Source organism: Peromyscus eremicus, chromosome 16_21 (assembly GCF_949786415.1).
Source record: "Peromyscus eremicus chromosome 16_21, PerEre_H2_v1, whole genome shotgun sequence".
Lineage (NCBI taxonomy): Eukaryota > Metazoa > Chordata > Mammalia > Rodentia > Cricetidae > Peromyscus > Peromyscus eremicus.
In genome coordinates, this window is record NC_081432.1 from 10,640,094 (window position 1) to 10,662,081 (window position 21,988).

Genomic DNA, 21,988 nt, shown 5'->3' on the forward strand with positions numbered 1-21,988 from the left:
GTCAGGATGGACTCTGCTTGTACTGGGGGTGTGGTCAAGACTGGAGGAGCCAGTGAGACTGGAATCTCTGCTGGCTAGTCTTATAAGGTATTTTCAAACAAAGGCTGACAACGTCAAGCTCATTCTTACTGAGTCTCAGCTAAAGGTTTTGCTGTGCTATTCGCAGATGTTAGCAGACTAGGATTAGAATGATACCAGAGACTTTGTCTAGTGGCCATGCTGTTTGTACCCTGCTATTTCTCACTGTCTTGTATCCTAGGGGTGGCTCTGGTCAGGATGCTGTCACTGTGAGCCAGGGGCTAGCTGAGGATGTGTGGAGAATAGGTGACATGTTCTCTGTCCATCCCAGATTTGAAGACAGAGCCAACAGAGGTGCTGCTGACTAGACCAGTTTGCCAGCCTCTGAACATTCTGTGCACGGAAGTTGTTCAGTGCTGGTCTTGGTGTTTCATCCTCTGCCTCTCAACTTTTTCTTTGTATTTAAGGGACACCTAGTGATGGTCGATGGGCTGTTTCTCAGTTAATATTTGATGACACTGTAGACTGTAACAGTCACAAGCAGTACAGGCCATTTTAGATTTATGGAGCAGCCATACATTCAGGAACAAGCTCTTAGATATCTGTGACTCACATAAGACCTGAACTGATGGTGCCATGTTGCCAAGGACACCCTGAGGGTATAGTCGTCATTATGAACTAGGTCTAGTGGTATGGGGAGAAGGTAGCCTGGACGTGGACATTGCCCTGGCCCATGTTCATGGCACTTAATCCTAAACCAGAGGGTGTTTTGTGCTTTAAGAGCCAAACCAGGGGTGTGCAGCATGTGCTATATGGCCATATAAGAGGAATGCACATTGTTGTAAATGGAGCTTTTTATCATTGGAAAAGAAAATTGTTTACACAAGGTATAAAACTGTGTTTCAGGAGTAGACCCATGTCTGCAAACTGAGAATAGAATTCCTGGGCCCTTGATGACTGCAGCCACATCTAAACCACAGAAGTCTCGGGCTACCAACTCAAGGGATGAGCGCTTCCGGTCAGGTAGGTCCATAGCTCTGGAAGTGCGGGAGTAGGAGGTGGGATTGCAGCAGGCAAGACGCTCTGTTCTGGCTACTGAGGCTTTTGGTTTTTCTTTGCTAGAATGTCCACCAGAGAACTAGTTCATTTTCAGCTGAGCATGGTGCACACGCCTTTAATCTCAGCATGCGGAGACAGAGGCAGAGGCAGGCAGATCTCTGAGAGTTCCAGGCCATCCTGGTCTACAGAGCAGGTTCCAGGATAGCCAGAGCTACACAGAGGAACCCTGTCTTGAAAAACAAACAAACAAACAAACAAACAAACAAACAAAGTAGTTATTTTCACTTGAGTGATAATTTTCATCTTATTGTTCAAGAAAGCAGAACCCTATAGAGCAGTGGTGGCACACACCTTTAATCCCAGCTCTCTCAGGAGGCAGAGGCAAGTGGATCTCCATGAGTTCGAGGCTAGCCTAGCCTACAAAGTGAGTTCCAGGACAGCCATGGCTGTTATGCAGAAAAACCCTGTCTTGATAAACTAGAAAAAGAAAAGAAAAGAGAAAGAAAGAAAGAAAGAAAGAAAGAAAGAAAGAAAGAGAGAGAGAGAAAGTGGAACTTTCATATAGTTTTGGGTTTCTTTGTTTGTTTAATAGTTTTGGTTTTTCGAAAACTATTTTTCTCTGTAGCCCTGGCTGTCCTGGAACTCGCTCTGTAGCCCAGGCTGGCCTCAAACTCACAGAAATCTGCCTGCTTCTGCCTCCTGAATGCTGGGATCAAAGGCATGCGCCACCACACCTGGTTCAGATAGTTTGTTTTAATGTCTCTCTTTTATATGTTGATTGCCTTAGAGGTTGCTTGCTTGCAACAATTGTGTGTGTGCTCATGTGTGCGCGTGCATGTATGCATGTACATGCAGGTGCCATCTACTCTTTTTTTATTTAAGCTTTGAGCTTAGAGTAGGCTATCCTGGCTGTCCAGGGAGCCCAGTGAGCCCAGTGAGCCTCTTGTTTCTGCCTCCCTAGCATTGGGATTACAAGTGCACCTAGATTTTTTTGTTTGTTTGTTTTGGTTTTTCGAGACAGGGTTTCTCTGTGTAGTTTTGGTGCCTGTCCACGATCTTGCTCTGTAGACCAGGCTGGCCTCAAACTCACAGAGATCTGCCTGGCTCTGCCTCCCACATGCTGGGATTAAAGGTGTGTGCCACCAGCTCCCGGCCTGCACCTAGATATTTTTAAACTGTGAGTTCTGGGGGTCAAACTCGGGTCCTTGTGCGCGCAGTGCAAGCCCTTCCCTGACTAAGCGTCTCTTTAGTCTATAGAGAACCCTTCCTCTCCTGCCTACCAGGACAGCATGCTTGCTATCTGTATCTACTTCTCCAGCAGGAGCTCTGGGATTCTCAGTAATGCCTGTGTATATGGAAGTTGCTGTATAACTGGTGTAACTTTAAATTTCCTTTCACTTAGATTTTCCCACTATTTGGCAATTGTTTTTTTTTTTAAATATTTAAATAATATTTAAATTTTTTATTTTACTTTTAAAAACAATTCTGCTTATTTATTTATTTAGTGTGTGTGTGTGTGTGTGTGTGTGTGTGTGTGTGTGTGCATGTGTGCCATGGTTCGCACATGGAGGTCAGAGAATTTGCAGGAGTTGGTTTTTCTTCTACTTTGTAGGTTCTAGGGATCAAACTTAGGTTGTCAGAATTGGTGGTCATAAGTTTGCCGTCCTCCCCCATTGTTTTGAGACAATCTCACATAGCCCAAGCTGGCCTGGAACTTACTATGTAGTGGAGTACGGCCTTTAACTCCTGATCCTTTCATTTCCGTCTTGGGGACTAAGAACATGGTCACGTACCAAAATGCCTGGTTTATGTGGTACTGGGGTTGGAACCCAGGGATTCATACATGCTGTGCAAGCATTCTACCAACTGAGCTATACATGTATGCCAACTGACCTGTACATGTATGTGTTCAGGTGTGCATGCATGTGGAGACCAGAGGTTGATGTTGGCCGTCTTCCATAATCACAGTACACTTAATTTTTTAAATATCAGATGAATTGATTGCTTCATATGCTGCATAGACATTGAAACATCTCCAGTGGGAACTTACTGAATTCTGAGATGCTGACATTGATATCCTGGCTGCTGTTTTCAAAATGTGTCCACTTGATTTTCTGTTTGTTTTGTGTACCTACTGATTAGCTAAGACGCTGGCCAGGGAATCTCTGGAGGGTCCACAGCTTTTTATTTTGTCATTTTTTATACCTGGAAGTATTTATAAAGTTCAAGAGTTGAGTCCTCAAGCAAAGCAATATGTGGAGAGCATCTGAGGTATGGGGTGAGTGGGGAGACAGAGCATTTTTTTTTTCTGCTCAGAGTAAATGTGAAAGTAGATTGTTACCTATGTAGTAAAACATCTACTGCTACTGTTGTTCCTGTGCAGATGTCCACACAGAAGCCGTGCAAGCAGCTTTGGCCAAATACAAAGAGAGGAAGATGCCCATGCCTTCAAAAAGACGGTCTGTCCTTGTGCATTCCTCTGTGGAAACCTATACTCCTCCAGGTATTGATAAATGGTTTCAGGATGGATTTTTATGAGTGTGTTATAGGCCTGGTGGTTAATATTTATTTTACTGAATTGGAATATCCTTGTAACCTGTAATACAGGTTTGAGAAATTTAGAAATTAAAAATGTTTACATATGTGCATATTCCTTACCTAAGAATCTATTGTATCTTTGATATTTTTCTTATCCAAGTGAATATTTGTATTGTGGTAGGATTTTTGTATGGATTTTAGTTTTTAAAAAACTAAGATGCAGGGTTGGGGATTTAGCTCAGTGGTAGAGCGCTTGCCTAGCAAGCACAAGGCCCTGGGTTCAGTCCTCAGCTCCCCCACTCCAAAAAAAAAAAAAACTAAGATCTTATTTATACCTGTTAATAAAGTGATGAACCTAAGATAGGCACGTAGTGGAGTACAAACTTCTGGAGCTGAATTTTAAACTTATTCTAACCCGTGTAGCCATGCCTCCAGTGGGGCCATTTAAGATGTTTATTTGGAGGATGTGGGTATAATTCATCATTTATTGTTGCCTCTGGAAATCAAAATATGTAGACAGGTTTCTCTCTAACGTCCTGTTAAGCCAGACTGAGGTGCTGATGTCTGGTGGCTTCATCCATGCATTGCCACAGATGCCTCTCAAGTTCTAAGTCAAAAAAATCATTTAGGCTTGATGTGTTTGGAATCGTACAAGATTTACAGGGTGACCTGGTAGCTTGGCTTCTTCCCTTTTAAGAAAAGCTTATTGTTGGAAGAAGTCTTCAGAAATTATTGCCACATTACTGTTTCTGCTATGAACACTGTAGGCACTATCCAACAATAAAAAATTTCTTAATAACTGTAATAAAATACAGGTATGCTGACTTCATGGAACCTTAGTTCACAAATAATTTCATGAGTTGAAGCAATTATGTTGAGGAAGGAATCCTTTCCAGAGGTATTTCTCCCCCTTTCCCTATGAACATAGATGTAGCCAGGGCTGTAGTCTCCCGTAACAACCGCAGTACTGCGGCATTCACGCCCAGGCTAGGATACGAGGTACGGGCTGCGCCATGCTGATGTGTGGATGTGGTGTCAGGCTGTGCAGATTGGACAGCAGTGAGGGCTGGACACTCAGAGCACATCACAGTTGGGGTTTCCTAGGTTTGGGGGACAGAAAGATGTTTTCATTCCCAGTGTTTGATAACCTGTGGCCAAGGCCTCTGTGGGGACCTCGGCACTCATGAGATCACTTCCCAAAAGTAGGACTTCTTATGTGCCCTTCTGAAGGCGACCTTTGAGGTGCCTGATAAGTATTTTTGGACCCCCCCCCATGGATTTCTCACTGATGCAATAAGCCAAATCGAGCCGAATTAAAAAGTAAAGGACCAGGTTTAATCTGAGCAAAGCATTCCTGGGTGATCTCGGGAGAAAGAGGGGAAATCACGTGGCAGGTCTATGGACTGGAGCTCCACTATGCTGTAGGTGCAGTCTTGAGGAGCTCTGGGTGAGGAGCTGCCGCTTGGCTGGCTTTCTGAGAGGGGGCAGGGTTTGCAATGGGGGAGAGTGAGGCTGGAATGGAGCTTCCACCTTAGACAGTGCCCACTTGTCATACAGGGTAGAACTGTGCTTCAGGCCTGGAGACGAGTGAGAGGCCTTCTCCCTCTCTTGACCCATCTCTACATCATGCTTGTCATCGTTATTTTAATCACAGACACGTCATCTGCCTCAGAAGATGAGGGCTCTTTACGGCGACCTGGGCGACTCACCTCCGCTCTGCTCCAGAGCCATTCCAGCATCGAGCCCTGGCTCGACAGGGTCATTCAGGGCTCGTCCACTTCATCCTCTGCATCCTCCACCTCATCCCACCCGGGAGGGAGACCTGCCGCTGCTCCTAGTACCACCACTGCGCTTGCGGGCCTCACGGCCCACGCCCACATAGGTCAGTAACAGCTGCCTAGCCCCGCCCACTGGGAAGGGTCAGGAGTGTCCGGGACAGAGGACTACTGTCAAGTGACTGAGGTCATGAGCCAGATGTCACATGATGCCTTGTCTGCTTGAGATATCAGCTGGTTTTTTAGCTTTTAATAATCACATTTGACACAATGGGGCCACACTTGGAGAGCTTGGCATCCAGCTTTAGTTGAACAGAATGGCTCTGTTGCTAAATTTTTGTCTCCATCCAGATCCACCTCTTTCTTATCTGAAATGTGTCTTTTGGGGACAGAAGCAGTCCTGTGATTCCGTGGCCTGGCAGTTCCAGGCTGGTGGGGTGTGCCCCAGTCCTCAGCAACATGCTGTTCTCTTGACGTCCTGTTGTCTTTTCCTGTTTTCCAGGTGGTTGTGACGGCCGCCCTGGGCCTGGCTCTCTAGTCACTGTCTTTCCTGTGGCTCTTTGCATATGTGGCTATACGGGCTGTGGGTTGTCCTGTGCACAGGTCCTGAGATGGGGGCTAAGGTCTGGCCTTTCTTCCTACAGATAGTCCTCTTCCTAAAATCGAGATGTCAGTCAAAGCCAGTCTTAAAGATACAGGAGTCTTCTCAGTCAGGAGTTCTTGGATGACAGTAGTCTTACAAAGACGTGATGTCTCGAGCCATTTGAAACCCTGCATACGAGCAGTAGTTGTGGTTAGCTGTATGTGAAGCCCGCAGACATTCGTGTCCTGGTACCTTAAAACGTAGTCTGTGTTAAAGACTTATCTCATCCCTCATTTTCCTAGATGAAGAAAGAAGACAAATAATAATAATAGTAATAATAAAATGAGTGAGGTAGCTTGCTGAGATCGTGCACTGCTTAGTGGGGAGGAGTGCTGGTACCAGTGCTGCTGGGGCCTCTTCATTTCCTTTCCTTTTCTGCTAGAGCTGGGGTGATGAGCGCTTGCGTGCATCAGGCTGGGTTGGTGGTTTCTGCAAGCCACTGTAGGTGGTGCTGGGACCATGTTCCGAGTTCTTTTCCGGTCAGGTTGGGTGTGCTGGCTGGATTAAGAGTGAACGGGGATGTTTCTTCTGGTAGCCTGTGGTTTGTCCCGTGGAGCTTGTCGGTACAGCTCTTGATTTTTGTTTGTTTGAGACCCTATACAATTCCTGTATACTGCCGGACATCTGTTTCCCACTGCGATGTGTGTCGGGTGGAAACTTGTGGTTCCTCTGCCACACCATGCTTCTTGCTCACAGAGCAGCCACATGAATAGCAGTGGCAAGAGTAGATAGCCATTATAAGACAGTTACCTCCAGGGTGTCTCTGGCTGCTCCTTTCCTGTGTGGCTGGAGGCTGTGGTCTACCTTTCCTCAAGGAATGTGACAGTCTGGAGCAGGAAGGCAGCCAGGGCTGTGCCTTCCTGTTTATCTGCAGGCTTTTATTTTGTTTTTGTTTTACACTTATTTATTTATTCAGCTGTGTGTGTGTGCACACAGACACACACACACACACACACACACACACACACACACACACACACACACAACACATGCACACCTCTGTCGGCGTGTGGGGCGGCCAGACAGGAACACTGACCATCCTGCTCTATCTGCCCTTTTCCCTTAAGACTGGATCTCACTAACCCCGGAATTAGGCTGGGTGCCAGCAAGCCCCAGCACACTCAGTGCCAGGATTGCAGTCATGCACATCCCTGCTTGTTACATGGGTCCTGGGATCTGAACTCAGGCCCTCAAGCTTGCCCAGCATGCTCTCTTTCCCATGGAGTCATGTTCAGTTACCTTGTCTCTGATATGTGAAGCTCTTTCGAAGGGGACAGGACTCAGGAGCACCCTGATTGGAAGCTTGCCACTGCTGAGCTGTTACTGCTTGGTCACATTCAGCATGCCAGGCTAGCCATAGCTCACAGCATTTGGTCAGACAGCCCTCAGGGACCCAGTGGTTGTGGCTTATGGATGTCTTAACAGGAACACTCTGGTGCATGTTGGAGTTAGGCGTGTTCACTCTCTGGTGTTTATAAGGTAGCTCTGCTGCCTGTGTTGGCAGATGATCCATCCTGTCTCCTGCAGCTGTGCTGTGAGGCCCCTTTTCCTTTCTTACTTGCTTGGCCTAGCATAGATGTTTTGTGATTGATTCTACTCAGTTTCAAAAAAATCTCAACGTGATTTCTATTACCTTACTGCAAATGTAGTTTTGATATGCTTTTGAGTAATTGAAGAACACAGTTAACTTGATTTCTAAATTTTATTTATTTATTCTTTTAATTGTAAGTACGTTTGAAGTTATTTATTTTGTGCACATGTGTGTGTGGGCACCATAGTGGGGGTCTCTTGTAGGAGCTGGTTCTCTCTTTCCACCATATGGGTTCTGGGGTTGTAAGGCTTGGTGGTAATTGCCTTTACCTGTGGACCCCGCCCACCAGGGCTTTGTTATTTTGTGTGTGTGTGGTCACAGGCGTGTGTGCGTGTGCATGTGCCACGATGTGTTCCCTCCTCCTATTGTGTGCTCCAGGAATAGAACTCCAGTCAGAAGGCTTGCGTGCCCAGTGCTTCTGTCCACGGAGCCATCTCATTGGCTCTTTACTTGACTTCCAAACACAAGTTTCTTTCTCAATCTCAAATCTGAAATTTAGAGCAGCACATTTCAGGGTTTTAGTTAGGAGTGATTAACTGGTGAAGTATACAATGTCCCAAATTTGTACTGATTTCTGAAACATAAAACTCCGAGGTCAAATCCCAGCACTCGGGAGGCAGAGCCAGGCGGATCTCTGTGAGTTTGAGGCCAGCCTGGGCTACCAAGTGAGTCCCAGGAAAGGCGCAAAGCTACACAGAGAAACCCTGTCTCGAAAAACCAAAAAAAAAAAAAAACCCAACTCCGAGGTCATTGGCACAGGGGATACCCAGGTTATATGCACCTTCCCTGTCCTCATTACAAAACCATCATTTTGCTTCTAACTCCAGATAGATGAACTTCAGATGAACTAAGGAAAAGTACATAAGAATAATATATTAAATAAAAATTTGGAAGTGGAACTTTTTAGGTAAGAGTACTTTTTTTAAGCATTAGTTTCAGTTTTTGGATTAAGGAAATAAAATACATTAAACATTTTGACATAAATATAAACTTCTGTACTCAAAAACAATGCTTTTAGGGATGGTTTTGAAATCAGAGTTTTGTTTTGTTTTTTTAAAGACAGTTTCTCTGCCTAGGGTTGGCTAGCCTGGAACTCACTCTGTAGACCAGGCTGGCTTTGAACTCAGAGATCCACCTGCCTCTGCCTCCTGAGTGCTGTGATTAAAGGTGTGCGCCACCACCACTCCTCACAAAGTTTAGTTTATGTAGCTGTTTAAAAAACTACTTCATGGTATATACATTATCTTCTTTTTGCATATGCTTTTAAAATCATTCTTCTTTTTGCTGGGTTTGGAAGCACAGAGATGTTTCTTTATGAACTGAAAGATCTTCCTGATGGACAGACTTTAAAATGCTAGTGTGCTCATCACCAGGCTATTTCAAGGGTTCTGAAAACTGTCATTGAAGTTTTAGATTTTTTTCCAAAAAGTATATTCTGTTTTATAAATAGTAAGTTTATGTTTCACTCTTATGTATTTTCTTTCTTTCTTTACACTCAGGTCTTACTTTGAATTTTATCCAAGTTAATTAAATGATAGATGGTCAGAATTGAACCATCAGAGTGTTAAGAGTACCACAGTGAACAGCATATTAGTTTAAATACTGCAGATGACCAGCCTTCATCACACACAGGCTCACTGCACGAACTGGTTGCCTTCAGTGTATGGTACAATGTCACATCCAACAGCTGCCCCACTGTTGTTCCTCTCAGTGTTAGGCCAATAGTAATGAAAATTTCTCTAGCGACTTAGAGTCAGTGTTTGGAACAGATCAAAGTCCTGCTCCATGAAAATTAAAAAAAAACTTTTATGTTGAGAGAATGAAAGGAATAATTGTATCTTATGTACACTCTCTTAAATGTGGCATTAATTGATTATACATTAAGTTGATGGTAGTCTCTTAATTTTTTAAATATTTTGTTCATTTGAGGTGGGATTGTACCATGCAATTCAGGCTGGCCTTGAACTTCTGTCTCTGCCTCCCAAGTAGTTGGACTTGTAGGTGTAAATCACTTATTGGTATGTCAGGCTCATTGTAGAAAATTTTAACTAGCGTATGGGGCACTTTTAGTTTTTGTACTTAATTTTTAAAAATTTTCCAGACACAGGGTCTCATCATGTGACTCTGGCTGGCCTGGAACTTGCTATGTATAGCAGGCTAGCCTTAAATTTAGAGAGATCTTCCTTCCCCTGTCTCCCAAGGTACTGTTATTAGAGGCTTATTTAATACCTGGCTGGTTTTTTTTTATTTTTCTGAAGATTTATTTTTATTTTATGTGTATAAGTGTTTTGCCTGCATATATGCCTTATGAGACTGCATTGCCCAAGAAGGCCAGAAGAGGGCGCTGGATTCTCTCAAACTGGAGGAGTTACAGACAGTTGCCATATGGGTGCTGGGAACCGAACCTGGGTCCTCTGCAAGAGCAACAAGTGCTCTTAACTGCTGAGCCACCACTCCATCCCCTGGCTTTTGTATTTTTATTCTTAGATCAACAAAGATGATGTCTTCATAACATCCACCCTACTTTTAGGGAAGTTACAAGGCTGGTTGTTTCTTCGTAATGTAATGAAAAGCATTTAGTAGCATTTTATTTCAAATTAATTTTTGTTTCCTTAAGGAAACTTTCCAACTAAGATCTTGTTAGGCTGTTATGTTAAAAGGCAAGTTTTCCGTGCACTTTGTGATAACTTGGTGGTTCTAGGTCTATCTTTTAAGGAGTTGAATTGAGACACCTCCAACACATGCACATATTTCTGCATAACACATGTGGGGGTGTGCAGGGCCCTGCATGCCTTTGTTTAGTCAGGAAAACAGAACTTTCAGGATACCATAATCAATCCCTTGCTTAGAGCTCAGACAATAAACTTTAGATGGATAGGTTGGAATAAACACTTAATGCTTGTTGAATTAATCACTGTTACTTGGGTATGTTTTTCAAAAATCAGATCTGCACTCTGCCCCACCTGACGTTACCACTGGACTTGCGGAGCATTCCCACTACGAGCGTCCACAGGTGGCGTCTGTGAGAGGTATTCCCCGAGGGCATGGCAGGAACGTGCTGGAAACCGCAGATGGTAAGAAATGCTTCTCTTTCCTTTCTGAAACAACAGGTTCTCGCTATGATATTTAACATGGCCTTTGTGTATTCCCTTTCTCTAATTAAACCAGACATCATCTATGATTCTTCTGTGCAAATAAACAGAAACCGGTGTGCAGTGAATGTTACCATAGAAAACATCATGTAGAAGAATAACTGGAAATAGCTAGGAAACGGCTCCCCCTTCCAGTTTTGGAGGAGGGAAATAAGCAGCTATGGAAAGTTCCTATACTCAGTCAGCACTGCAAGCTGGGTACCATGCCTCACATCCTTGGCAGCCTTGGAGGTTGGTGCAGAATCAGTGAATGATGTTAGCAGGAGATTTAGAGCTTCAAATAATAATATTAGAAAATAAAAATGTCTGAACTCAGTCTCCTAAGAGTTTTCTTAAGCAGAAAAAGAATGAAATAAATCTAAAATAGAAGGAAAGAAATAATATATATAAGACCACAGCTTAACACCCCCACACAAGGCAAGACAATCTGAAAGCTAGCTCTTTGAAAGACCAGGACAGTTTCATAGCTTCTCGTTGTGTGGATCAAGATGCAGAGCAGTGAGGCACAGCAAGGATGCCTGCTTCATCTGGGCTTCTAGTCAGCAAAGGAGTGGAGACTCTAGTCAGATAAAAAGTCATCCAGACTGTAAAGGAAGAAATAAAATTATCTCTGTTTGTAGATGATATGACCTTGTATGTGCAAAACCAAAACATAAACATATTCACAGAAATAAAATTAATAAATGACTTCAATGAAGTAGCAAGACACACAGCCATCACAGGCAGATCGGGTTCAAATTATATTAAGTTAAATTAAGATGACTCAAAGCAATCTATAAATTCATAAGGACTTTAAATGGTCATAATGATCTTGAAAATGAAGAATGAAGCTGAAGATACTCATGTTTCTAAAATGTATTACAGGGCAGGAGCAATCAGCTGTGTAGACTGGCTTGAAGACAAATCTACATGTCCATGGAACAGAACAGAAAACTCAGAAATAAGCCCTCACATATATGATCAGATGGCTTTTGTTGTTATTGGGGTTTTTGGTTGTTTTTTGAGACAGAGTTTCTCTGTGTAGTCCTGGCTATCCTGGAACTCACTCTGTAGCCCAGGCTGGCCTCGAACTCACAGTGATCCGCCTGGCTCTGCCTCCTGAGTGCTGGGATTAAAGGCATGTGCCACCACCCTCCAGTGACTCAGTGAGTTTTTAAAAAAGAAAAAAGCTTATGAAGTTGGGAAGAAAAAGCAGTGATGGAGAGTTAGGGAAGATATTGGAGGGAAATAGGATAGATTTGATATGTACTTATATGTGTGCACCATATGTGTGCCTGGTACACACAGAAGCCAGAAAGGGGCCTCAGATCCCCTGAGACTGGAATTGCAGATGGTTGTGAACTGCCATGTAGGTGCTGGGAATTGAACCTGGGTCCTTTGGAAAACAGCCAGTGCTCTTAACTGTGGAGCCACCTCTTCAGCCCCAGTAATCTACTTTTTAAAAACATAAAATTAAGTTGAAATCTTCTTTTTTCTCCTCTCTTCTCTGTTCTCTTCCTTCCTTTTCTTTGTCCCTCCATCCCTCCTTCCTACCTCCTTACCTCCTTTCCTTCTGAGATAGTGTTTTACTATGAGGCCATGGCTGGCCTGGAACTCCCTATGAAGATCAGGCCGACCTTAAATTCACAGAGATCCACCTGCCTCTGCCTCCCAAGTGCTGGGATTAAAAGGCATGTGTCACCACGCTGAGCTTAATTTGAAAAAGTTAAAAAATACTAAATTCATTGCATGTTGACATAAATCGCATATACTTATAAAGGATGGATCTCTGCCACAGTAGACATTCATTGTGTCTTGTGCATATGTCTGGCTGGCAGAAGCTTCTAAGTTCCCATATCTGACTTATATGTGTCTGTTGCTGTCACACCTGTGACCTCCACAGAAGAGCAGGAAAAATAGATTATATTCTCTTTTAAAGAATTTTTTTTGAGATTTTATTTCTTTATTTTTTTATGTATGTCTGTGCACCATGTGCATACAGTGCCCACAGAGGCCAGAAGAGGGTGTTGGATCCTCCGGGATTGGTTTTAAGTTGCCATGTGGGTGCTGGGACTTGAACCCGGGTCCCCTGGAAGAGCCGCCATTTCTCTAGTATCTATAGATTATATTCTAATAAGACCATGCAACGAGTTTGACCTCATGTGCTCTGGAAGGATCCTAGAGTTACCTTCCTCCCCCCAGGATTTCTGGATTACTTTGTAAACTGCTGCTCCAGACAGATCCTGTTTCCTGAGAGGCAGTCAGTGTATGCTTGTCAGATGGGTTAGTACAGTCCGCAGTGACTGGTCGGCCAGCACCCAGCTGGATTTCAGGTCTGCTGCACTTACACCCAGTGCATGCTTCAGTCCTTCTCTGCTCTTCCCTTGACAGGCGTGCCCGTGAACAGCAGAGTCTCCTCCAAAATCCAGCAGCTGCTGAACACCCTGAAGAGGCCCAAGCGCCCTCCCCTGAAGGAGTTCTTTGTGGATGATTTTGAGGAGTTATTGGAAGGTAGAGTTTTCTGACTTGGTCTTCGTGTTTTCGGATATTGTGGCCACAGCTGGAAACAGGCAGCTGTGTGTTTCATGGGAGTCACTCCATGTTGTGATAGAGTAAAATACTGGACACCATGTGCAGTGGTGAATGTGGAGCCACACTGACTACTTCCTGTACACAAGCAGGTAGGAAACTTCTGACTCATAGTAAAGTGACTTAGCGTTCCTCTGTGCGTCCAGTCCAGTGGTTAGCGCCTCATAAAAATACTTCCAGTGTTTCATTTAATTTAGATTACTTTAACTTCTCCTTCAGATTATTTAAACTTTGATTTAAACTTTAAATCCAAACTACTTGTCATCCCATGGCTTCAAAGCATTTGATTTTTAACTTACCTTTGATTTCCTTTCCAAATGTTATCCCCTCATTTATAAATGAGTACATATTTAGAAAAGAAAGAATATAGATTTATTTTCTCAAAAAGAAAACTAGCAAAAGTAAGAGAAAGCCTATAGAGCACAGAAATAAGCCTGTGTGTGTGTGTGTGTGTGTGTGTGTGTGTGTGTGTCCGTGTGTCCGTGTGTCTGTGTTGCAGGCAGCAGTCACTGTACAGTTGACCCTCACTACCTTGCTCTGTGCAGTACTGTCAGTATGGACATCTCCTCCACGCCTGAAGATGAACTCTGTTTTTTAGGACCTGGTTATCCTGTAAAACTAGACAGTGCCCTTTAAGTTCAGAGTTCACAGTATGTATGCTTCCTAAAGCAGTATTTCCGTCTTTGGGGGCAGAGGGCTTGCCCTCGCCTGAGCTGGCTTTAAAGTTACGATTTTCCTACCTACCCCACCTTTCCAGAGCTGGAGTTGCAGGTGGGTGCCACCATGCTCAGCCTGCAGTTTTTCTTTTTCTCTTACCTCAGAGCTATTGGAAGAGAAAAGTCCTCCTCTACCCCCAGTCTGGGCTTGGAAATTGAACCCAGGGCCTCACACATGTAGCTAAATACTCTACCACTAAGCTGTGCCTACAGCCTATAGAACAGTTTTATTAAACACTGGGGCAGACTTGTTTGCATAATTCCTATAAATAAACTTCCATGTTCTCCTCTCAAATAATGCTAATATTTTTTAATTATTAAGCTTATTCATTTTATGTTACGTGTGAATGTTTTGCCTGCATGTATGTATATGTACCATGTGTGTGGTTGGTGCCTGTGGAGGTCAGTAGAGGGCACCTGATTCCCTGGAACTGGAGTTAATGGATTCTGAGACTTAAGAGCAACAATATTCTTAACCATCTAGTGGTCTCTCTGGCCCCCAATGCTGGTGGTTTTGATATCGGACTGCAGAAGTGGTTATGTTCACTTGATCCTAAGTGAGCCAGTCTCTAGGACCTGTTTCTGAGGCTCTAAGGCCTGCCTGCCCCTGCTTTGGAGCTGTGGGGGGCCACCGTGCCACAGTGTATCCCCAAGGGAGGAAAGCAGACATGCTGTCCTGCGGTCAGCTTTATCATAAGAGGTTGTGGTTAATAGAATGGTGAGTAGTTTCTGTCTCAAAATTATTGTCTGTAACCGACTTTCCTTTAGTCCTTTGATTAATTTGTCCGTGACTACAATGATGGAAAACAAAATCTGAGCAGATTCTTGTCACTTTTTTAATAAATTCGATCACAAAGTGAAATCACAAAGTACAGTCGTTAGTAAACAGATGTGCAGACAGTACTCTGGAGTGTCGGGTTTAAAATCTTGATGTTGCTTTATAGTTCAGCAACCAGATCCAAATCAGCCCAAGCCTGAGGGAGATCAGATGGCTGTGCTGAAGGGAGAGCCCCTGTCGGTGGGCACTTCTGGGCCGTCGTCTCTGCTGGCTGCACTGCAGCTCTGGGGCACCACACAGCCCAAAGCCCCCTGTCTGACTGCCTTGGATACAGCGGGGAAAGCCACCTGCACCCTCACCTACGGCAAGTATCAGCAGAAAGCGTCGCGGGTCCTGTTTGCCTCACACCGTTGTGTGTGTGTAACACGAACCTTAAAAGGTCTTATTAGCCGGGCGGTGGTGGCGCACGCCTTTAATCCCAGCACTCGGGAGGCAGAGCCAGGCGGATCTCTGTGAGTTCGAGGCCAGCCTGGACTACCAAGTGAGTCCCAGGAAAGGCGCAAAGCTACACAGAGAAACCCTGTCTCGAAAAACCAAAAAAAAAAAAAAAAAAAAAAAAAAAAGGTCTTATTAATTGAAAAAACCTGGTGCCAGATACCGGGGTGAAAGCTGAGAGAACAGAGGACTAGAACAAGCCGCAGCCAGCCTCACCTCGTGAACTCCTCAGCTGATCCTGTTTCCACGAATCTTCAGACTGAAAGCCTCTGAATCCTCACCCCTGAGGGTCTCACTTGAACTGCTGCTAAAAGCCTCTAGTTCCTGGTCCTCATGCCTTATATACCTTTCTGTTTCCTGCCATCACTCCTGGGATTAAAGGCATGTGTCTTTCCTAAGCAAAGACATGAGATCTCAAATGCTGGGATTAAAGGTGTGTGCCACCACGCCTGCCTCTGTTTCCAGGGTGGCCTTGAACTCACAGAGATGCAGATGGATCTCTGCCTCCCAAGTGATAGGATTAAGGGGGTGTGTACCATCACTGTCTGGCCTCTGTGTCTAATCTAGTGGCTGGCTCTGTCCTCTGATCCCCAGATAAGTTTTATTTGTTAGAGCACAAATAAAATATTGTTAGAGCACAAATAAAATATCACCACATGTATGTGCCATAATAGACATGATACTTGGTGCACATTATAAAGCAGAAACATCCACCCAGATGACAGACTTCTTTTTTTGTTTGTCTTTGCTTTTGAGATGGAGCCATACTATGTAGCTCAAGCTGACCTGGAACTCTCTGTAAACCAGGCTGGCCTTGAACTCATGTGATCCACCTGCCTCTGCCTCTTGAGTGCTGGGATTAAAGATGTGTGCCACCCACACCTGGCCTGACCACACTCTTGATGTCATAGCTTTCTATAACAAGTTTTGACACCTTAGAGTCTTCCTCTCTTTTCTTAGCTGTTTGCACTCTGTATTTCAGAGTCCATTTTAGAAGTAGCTTGTTGGGCATCTCTGAATCTGAGATCTTGATGGACATTGTTTTGAATCTTTTTGAGAATTAACACCTTTGCATTTTTGAGACTTTGTCATCAATAATGTGTTATAATTTTTCTTTCTTTTTTTAATGTGTATGTACAAGCATGCAGATGCTTCTCATGGCATCCACATGGAGGACTGAGGACTACTTGTGGAAATCATTTCTTTCCACCATGCAGGTTGTAGGGATTGAACTTGGGTTGTCAGATTGGGCGACAAGTGCCTTTACCCACTGAGCCATTTTGCTGTCCCCTGATTTATAATTTTCCATAGAGAGTCTTTTATGTTTCTTGTGACACTTAAGTCTTAAATATTTAAATAGTACTGTAACTTTTGTTCTGTCTCTAAAAATTGAGTGGTGTTTGTATGTTGATAAATCTGGCAGCCTTGCTGAATTATAAAAGATTCATGAAGTACATAGATATAGCATCACAAACAACAGTTTTGTTTCCAATTATCTTACCCTTTCTCCCTTCTTACTGCTCTGGCTGAAGTTTTCAGTCTGCTGTTGAAGGCAGATGCCCCTGCCCTGCCTCTGCGTTCAGAGGAAGGTCGTTAGTATCTACCATGACTGTGCTAGCTCCCGTCTGGTTTTAGTGATACCCTTACCACATTAAGGAAGTTTGTTTCCTTTCATTCCTCCTTTAAGAAGGACTTAAATCTTTTATAGTCATTTAAAATTGTGAATGACTATTAATTTTCATCCACCTTTTGAGATTATTACTTCATTTTTCATTTTTGTTCTGTTAACATGGCAAATTATGCTGATAGTCTCAGACTGTATTCTTGGGGTAAAACTGACTTGATCATGAAGCATTATTTATGACAGCTAGATTCAGCTGGGAAACGTGTATGTATTGCTAACTTTCTGAATTGATCTTTTAAAGCAGGCTAAAACCATATTTGGAGTTTAGTTTTTTCTCAGGTCTCACAGTTCACACATGTCAGCAGAGCACCTATTTTAGTGTTATTTACATATGAGCATTCATTCAGAAAGAGAACATGGCGTCTGCATTTCTTCTTTGATATAATGCATACAGTGAAGTTGAAGCTACTGTGGGTGTTAGCAATGGACCCTGAGATTTCTACCCATCATTACTCCTGCCTTTCTACACAGACACACCCTGCCCGCTTCACACTTCTCTCTCCTCTCTCTCTCTCTCTCTCTCTCTCTCTCTCTCTCTCTCTCTCTCTCTTTTCTTTCTCGGCAAAGCTTTTTATTTTTGAGAACTCATCAGGGCTGGGTGCTGAACATGGCAACTGCCTACCATGATGGGCACCGTGGTCCTGGGCAGATGGCCTATTCTAGTATCAAGAGTTCTCCTAAGCAAACTGTAGAGAAGAAGATATAACTCATCTCTTGAATGTATTCTACTCGCATGATGTCATTAATGAGCATTTAAAATAGTAAGACTGCATCCACAGTGTAGCGTTAGTTGAAAAAAGCAATATGATATATGATCTTGTTCCTTAGAAATTATACATACTCTACATGTGTGCACATATGCACACATACATATACATAGTGTGGCTTTTTTGTTGACAGATTTTTGTAATAAAATCCCGTTTGTATAAATAAAAATAAATTGAGGTTGCTGTTTTAGAGAAAGCTGTGGTGTTCCTGGCAATATTGTACTGAATAGTTAACAGTTGGAGACTGAATCTGCCAATAGAGAAATGGTATATTATAGGACATGTGCTCACAACATTACATGTTAACTGTTTAGTTTCTTACAACCTAACATTGCTTGTTACTTTTGTTTTATTTTAGGCAAACTATGGAGTCGGAGTTTAAAATTAGCTTATACTCTACTTAATAAGCTGACTAGTAAGAATGAACCTCTACTTAAACCTGGAGACAGAGTAAGTAGCTAGAATGCAACTTTATTGGATTGAGTCAAAATAGAGAACTAAATATATATTTTATTGAAATTGATGTTCTATCAGTTGTTTAGAATTATAGTTTTAACACAGGAGGTTTAACGTTAGAAATAGGAAAAATGCTTAATATGAAAAAAATTGTGATAAGAATTAAGCGATGACACACCAAGGACTCGGCAGCCAGGCACATGTGACTGAACTGGATCTGGAGCCAAGACGGAGGATTTCTGTCATTGTAGGAAGCTCTGGTGCATTGAACTGCTCCAGGCAGGCTGAACAGGGCTTACGCCTGAGTTACTAGGAGGTCAGGATGGAAGTTGAGAGAAGCTGATGAAGGTGGGGTGTCCTCCTAACAAGCTGTCCAACAGGAAAGTGTCGGCTTCACAAAATCACTGCGAATTCTAAGGGGCTTTCAGTGTGATTCTTTCCGTGTGAATCTTTCGTGTGATTCTGTCCCACGAGAAGCTCTGATGAAGCTTCTGTGTAAAACAGCTCAGAGACAAAGAGAGGGTGAATGTGAAAGGAAGGAGGAAAGTAGAGAAATGGGTTCAGAAAACAAGGTTCTAAACATTAATGACCCCCAAGATATGAAATAAAAATGTTTCATAACTTAGGAAAAGGATTCCTCTTAGACAAAGAAGCAGAAAGAGAGCTGGGCATGGGGCATGCCTACGGTCCTAGCACTAAAGAGGCGGAGACTTTGAACTCCAAGCTGGCCTGGTTTACAGAGTGATGCTCTGTCTTAGGAACCCAAAATGAGGGGCTCGAGAAATGATGGCTGAGTGGTAAAGAGCACTTGCTCTTCCAGAGGACCTGGGTTTAGTTCCCGGCACCCACGTGGTGGTTCATAATGGTTTGTAACTCCAGTTCCAGGGGTCTGGTGTCCTCTGCTGCACATATACATATATGCAGGCAAAACATTCATACACATAGAATAAAAATAATCTTCTAACGAATGACGGAGGGAGAGAGGGAGAGGGGACGAGAGAGGTGGGAGCAGGAGAGAGAAACATTCACAGAAAGAATAGAAAGAGAAACAGGACAGAAGTCTAGACTCATTCAAGGCGCAGCATCTGACAGATACTACGAATCCAGAAAAGAGACGGAGCAGAAAGCAGAGCCACTTGACTGTAGCGGTGGCAGAATAAGCCCTGCACCCGGCCCCTGGTGCATGTGCAGACCCACTCCAGAGCCTACACCAGAGCTGTGAAACCTCAGGGACACAGAGAAGAATCTCAGAGTTTGAGGTGGGAACAGAGAATAACGTGTGTACAGAGCTAGTCCTCCTGGTGGCTTTGGGACTTCTCAGTAGTGACACTGGAGGAAGTGCTTCAGCAGTCCCCAAGAGATAGGACTTCTAGCCTGCACTTCCATTTCCAGACAGGTTTGAAGATTTGCAGAACGTGTGTGCACATTCATGTAGAGGACAGAGTACAACCTCAGGTGTTATTCCCCAGGAGCTCTTTACCTTGTATTTCTAGGCAGGGTCTCTCACTGGCCACTGAGCCCAGGGATCCACTCTCTCCACCTCCAACTGCTGGAATTACAGGCACACACCACCGTACCTGGCTTTTTAAGAGGTAGGCTCTGGTGATCAGGCTCAGGTCCTCATTCTTGTGTGGCATACACTTTATCAATGGGGGCATCGCCCCAGCCCCCAGTTTATTTATCTATTCTTACAAGGACAAAGACTTCCAGATACTCTCTTGACTTGCAAGAGAGTCTATACAGAGAGGGTTATAATGAAAAGTTCAAGGTCATGGTGACCATTACCATTTAGCTGGTAAAGTCAAGCTCCTGTGATATGAGCCTTATGAAGTGCATAAAAACATCTCTGCATAGTAGATTCTGTAAAACACTTTTTTCTGTACCAAATAACTTGTCTCACAATTATAGCTGAGGCAACCACTATTAAATAATCTTTAGAAGGAGAGGGTTTTCTTTTCAACAAACCTGTTAGATACGCAGCTTGTAAACTGGAAGTATGGAATGAAGGTAAATAGACATAGCTTAAATTTTGTCTTAGAAGTTGAGGGTTAAGGTAAGCCACTGCTTATCTTCTCAAAGGCTCTCAGTTAAGTACTATTCTGGCTTATTACTTAGGATTACAAGACCATCTACCTTATTTGAGTCTTGCATTTTTTTTTTTTGTGTGTGTTTTTTTGGGGGGGAGTTGTTTGTTTTTCAAGACAGAGTTTCTCTGTGTAGCACTGGCTCTCCTGGCAACTTGCTCTGTAGGTAATGCTGGCCTTGAACTCAAAGAGATCCCCCTGCCTCTGCCTCTTAAGTGCTGGGATTAAAGGCATGCACCACCACTGCTCTGCACAAAATTTTATATTTTATTCCATAAGTAGGTATGAATTTGGCCAGATAGTATGTTTTTAATGACAGTTGAGATTATGGTGGACCCAAATAAATATTCATATCATTATAGGAAATAAAATAGACACCTAAATATTTTTTAAAATAAAATGCAAGGAAATAAGTGTTTTAAAATATAAGAATTGGGCAAGCAAGATGGCTCAGTAGGTTAAGGCACTTGCCACCAAACCCGATGATGGGACTGTTCATTGACAGTGGCAGTCAGTATGGATGGATGTTAGAGCTGGCTCTCAGTCTACATGCATTGGAAGGCCTTAACCTACAGCTCTAAATGTTCCCTGTGTAGTAAAAGCTGTCACCTACAACTGTTTATTCAAAGTTATATGAATAAGGAAACTTGAGGGACAAGAATGAATTCCAAAATTAGATTTTTTTTGAGACAGGTTATCTCTATGTATCCTTGATCAAAATTAGACTTCCTGAACTAAATGTGAAAAACAAAACATAAATTATCTAATTAGCAGAAATTCTAAAAGGTGGAAAGTCTCAATTGTTCCTGAGATCTCACAATTTTTGTTGTTTTCCTATTGTAGGTGGCCCTTGTGTTTCCAAATAGTGATCCTGTAATGTTCATGGTTGCATTTTATGGGTGTCTCCTGGCGGAGCTGGTTCCTGTCCCTATAGAAGTTCCACTGACCAGAAAGGTAACAGACGTGGCTCAGGCCAGGATGTAGTGCCCCTGCAGTTCTCTGTAGGTGCAGTGTGACTAGCTTCCTCTTCACACTGCGGGGTTGGAGGAGGAAGTATCTATGAGGCCTCCCAGGACCTTAGAGAGCAACTGGATGGAGCTTCCCACAGACATGGGTGCACTCTGCTGGGTCAGGGCTATCACATCATCTGTCTGAATTTCCCAAAAGAAATCATGAATGTTTTGTCCTCCAGTGAACAGAATTTGTGACTCAACAAACTTTTCTGGGGTTTTATTTATTGAATTAATTATAATGTCAAATAAACAGGACAGAAGTTCTCATGCGTTTCTTGTTCACTTGCATGTCAGGCAGTTTCTCATTCCTAGATGGTTAATGCGAGGGACTTGGTTGCTCTAGATGGCTACACCATTTCAGATATGAATTATTAGTCGGATTATTGAAAAGTACTGAGCAGAATAGGCATGTGTTCTAGAAAATCAGACTTTTCTATCCGCTTACTTCTGTGTTCATGCAGTTGTCAACGTGAACAGTGTGAATAACAAACACTCAATAATCCCAAAAGTAAAATACATAAGACAGACCAGTTTATCTCCAGGACTCTAATGTGATAACCATGCATTTGAATGCAGGGATTCTGAGAGAAAAAGCCTCTAGATTTGTTAGGCTTGAAGGAAATGATGGGAATTGCTAAGGGGCGTGCATAG

General features: G+C 43.2%; 1 protein-coding gene across 1 annotated transcript in view; it reads left to right on the forward strand.

Annotated features, from left to right (window-relative positions):
• Positions 1-21,988, forward strand: part of Dip2a (disco interacting protein 2 homolog A) — an 87,137-nt gene that overhangs the window by 26,925 nt on the left and 38,224 nt on the right. The window contains exons 3-10 of the mRNA XM_059243896.1: positions 925-1,041; positions 3,461-3,580; positions 5,270-5,497; positions 10,570-10,698; positions 13,147-13,266; positions 15,005-15,202; positions 18,143-18,234; positions 21,168-21,278. Coding sequence (XP_059099879.1) covers positions 925-1,041; positions 3,461-3,580; positions 5,270-5,497; positions 10,570-10,698; positions 13,147-13,266; positions 15,005-15,202; positions 18,143-18,234; positions 21,168-21,278 — 1,115 coding nt within the window. The remainder of the gene's footprint in view (positions 1-924; positions 1,042-3,460; positions 3,581-5,269; positions 5,498-10,569; positions 10,699-13,146; positions 13,267-15,004; positions 15,203-18,142; positions 18,235-21,167; positions 21,279-21,988) is intronic.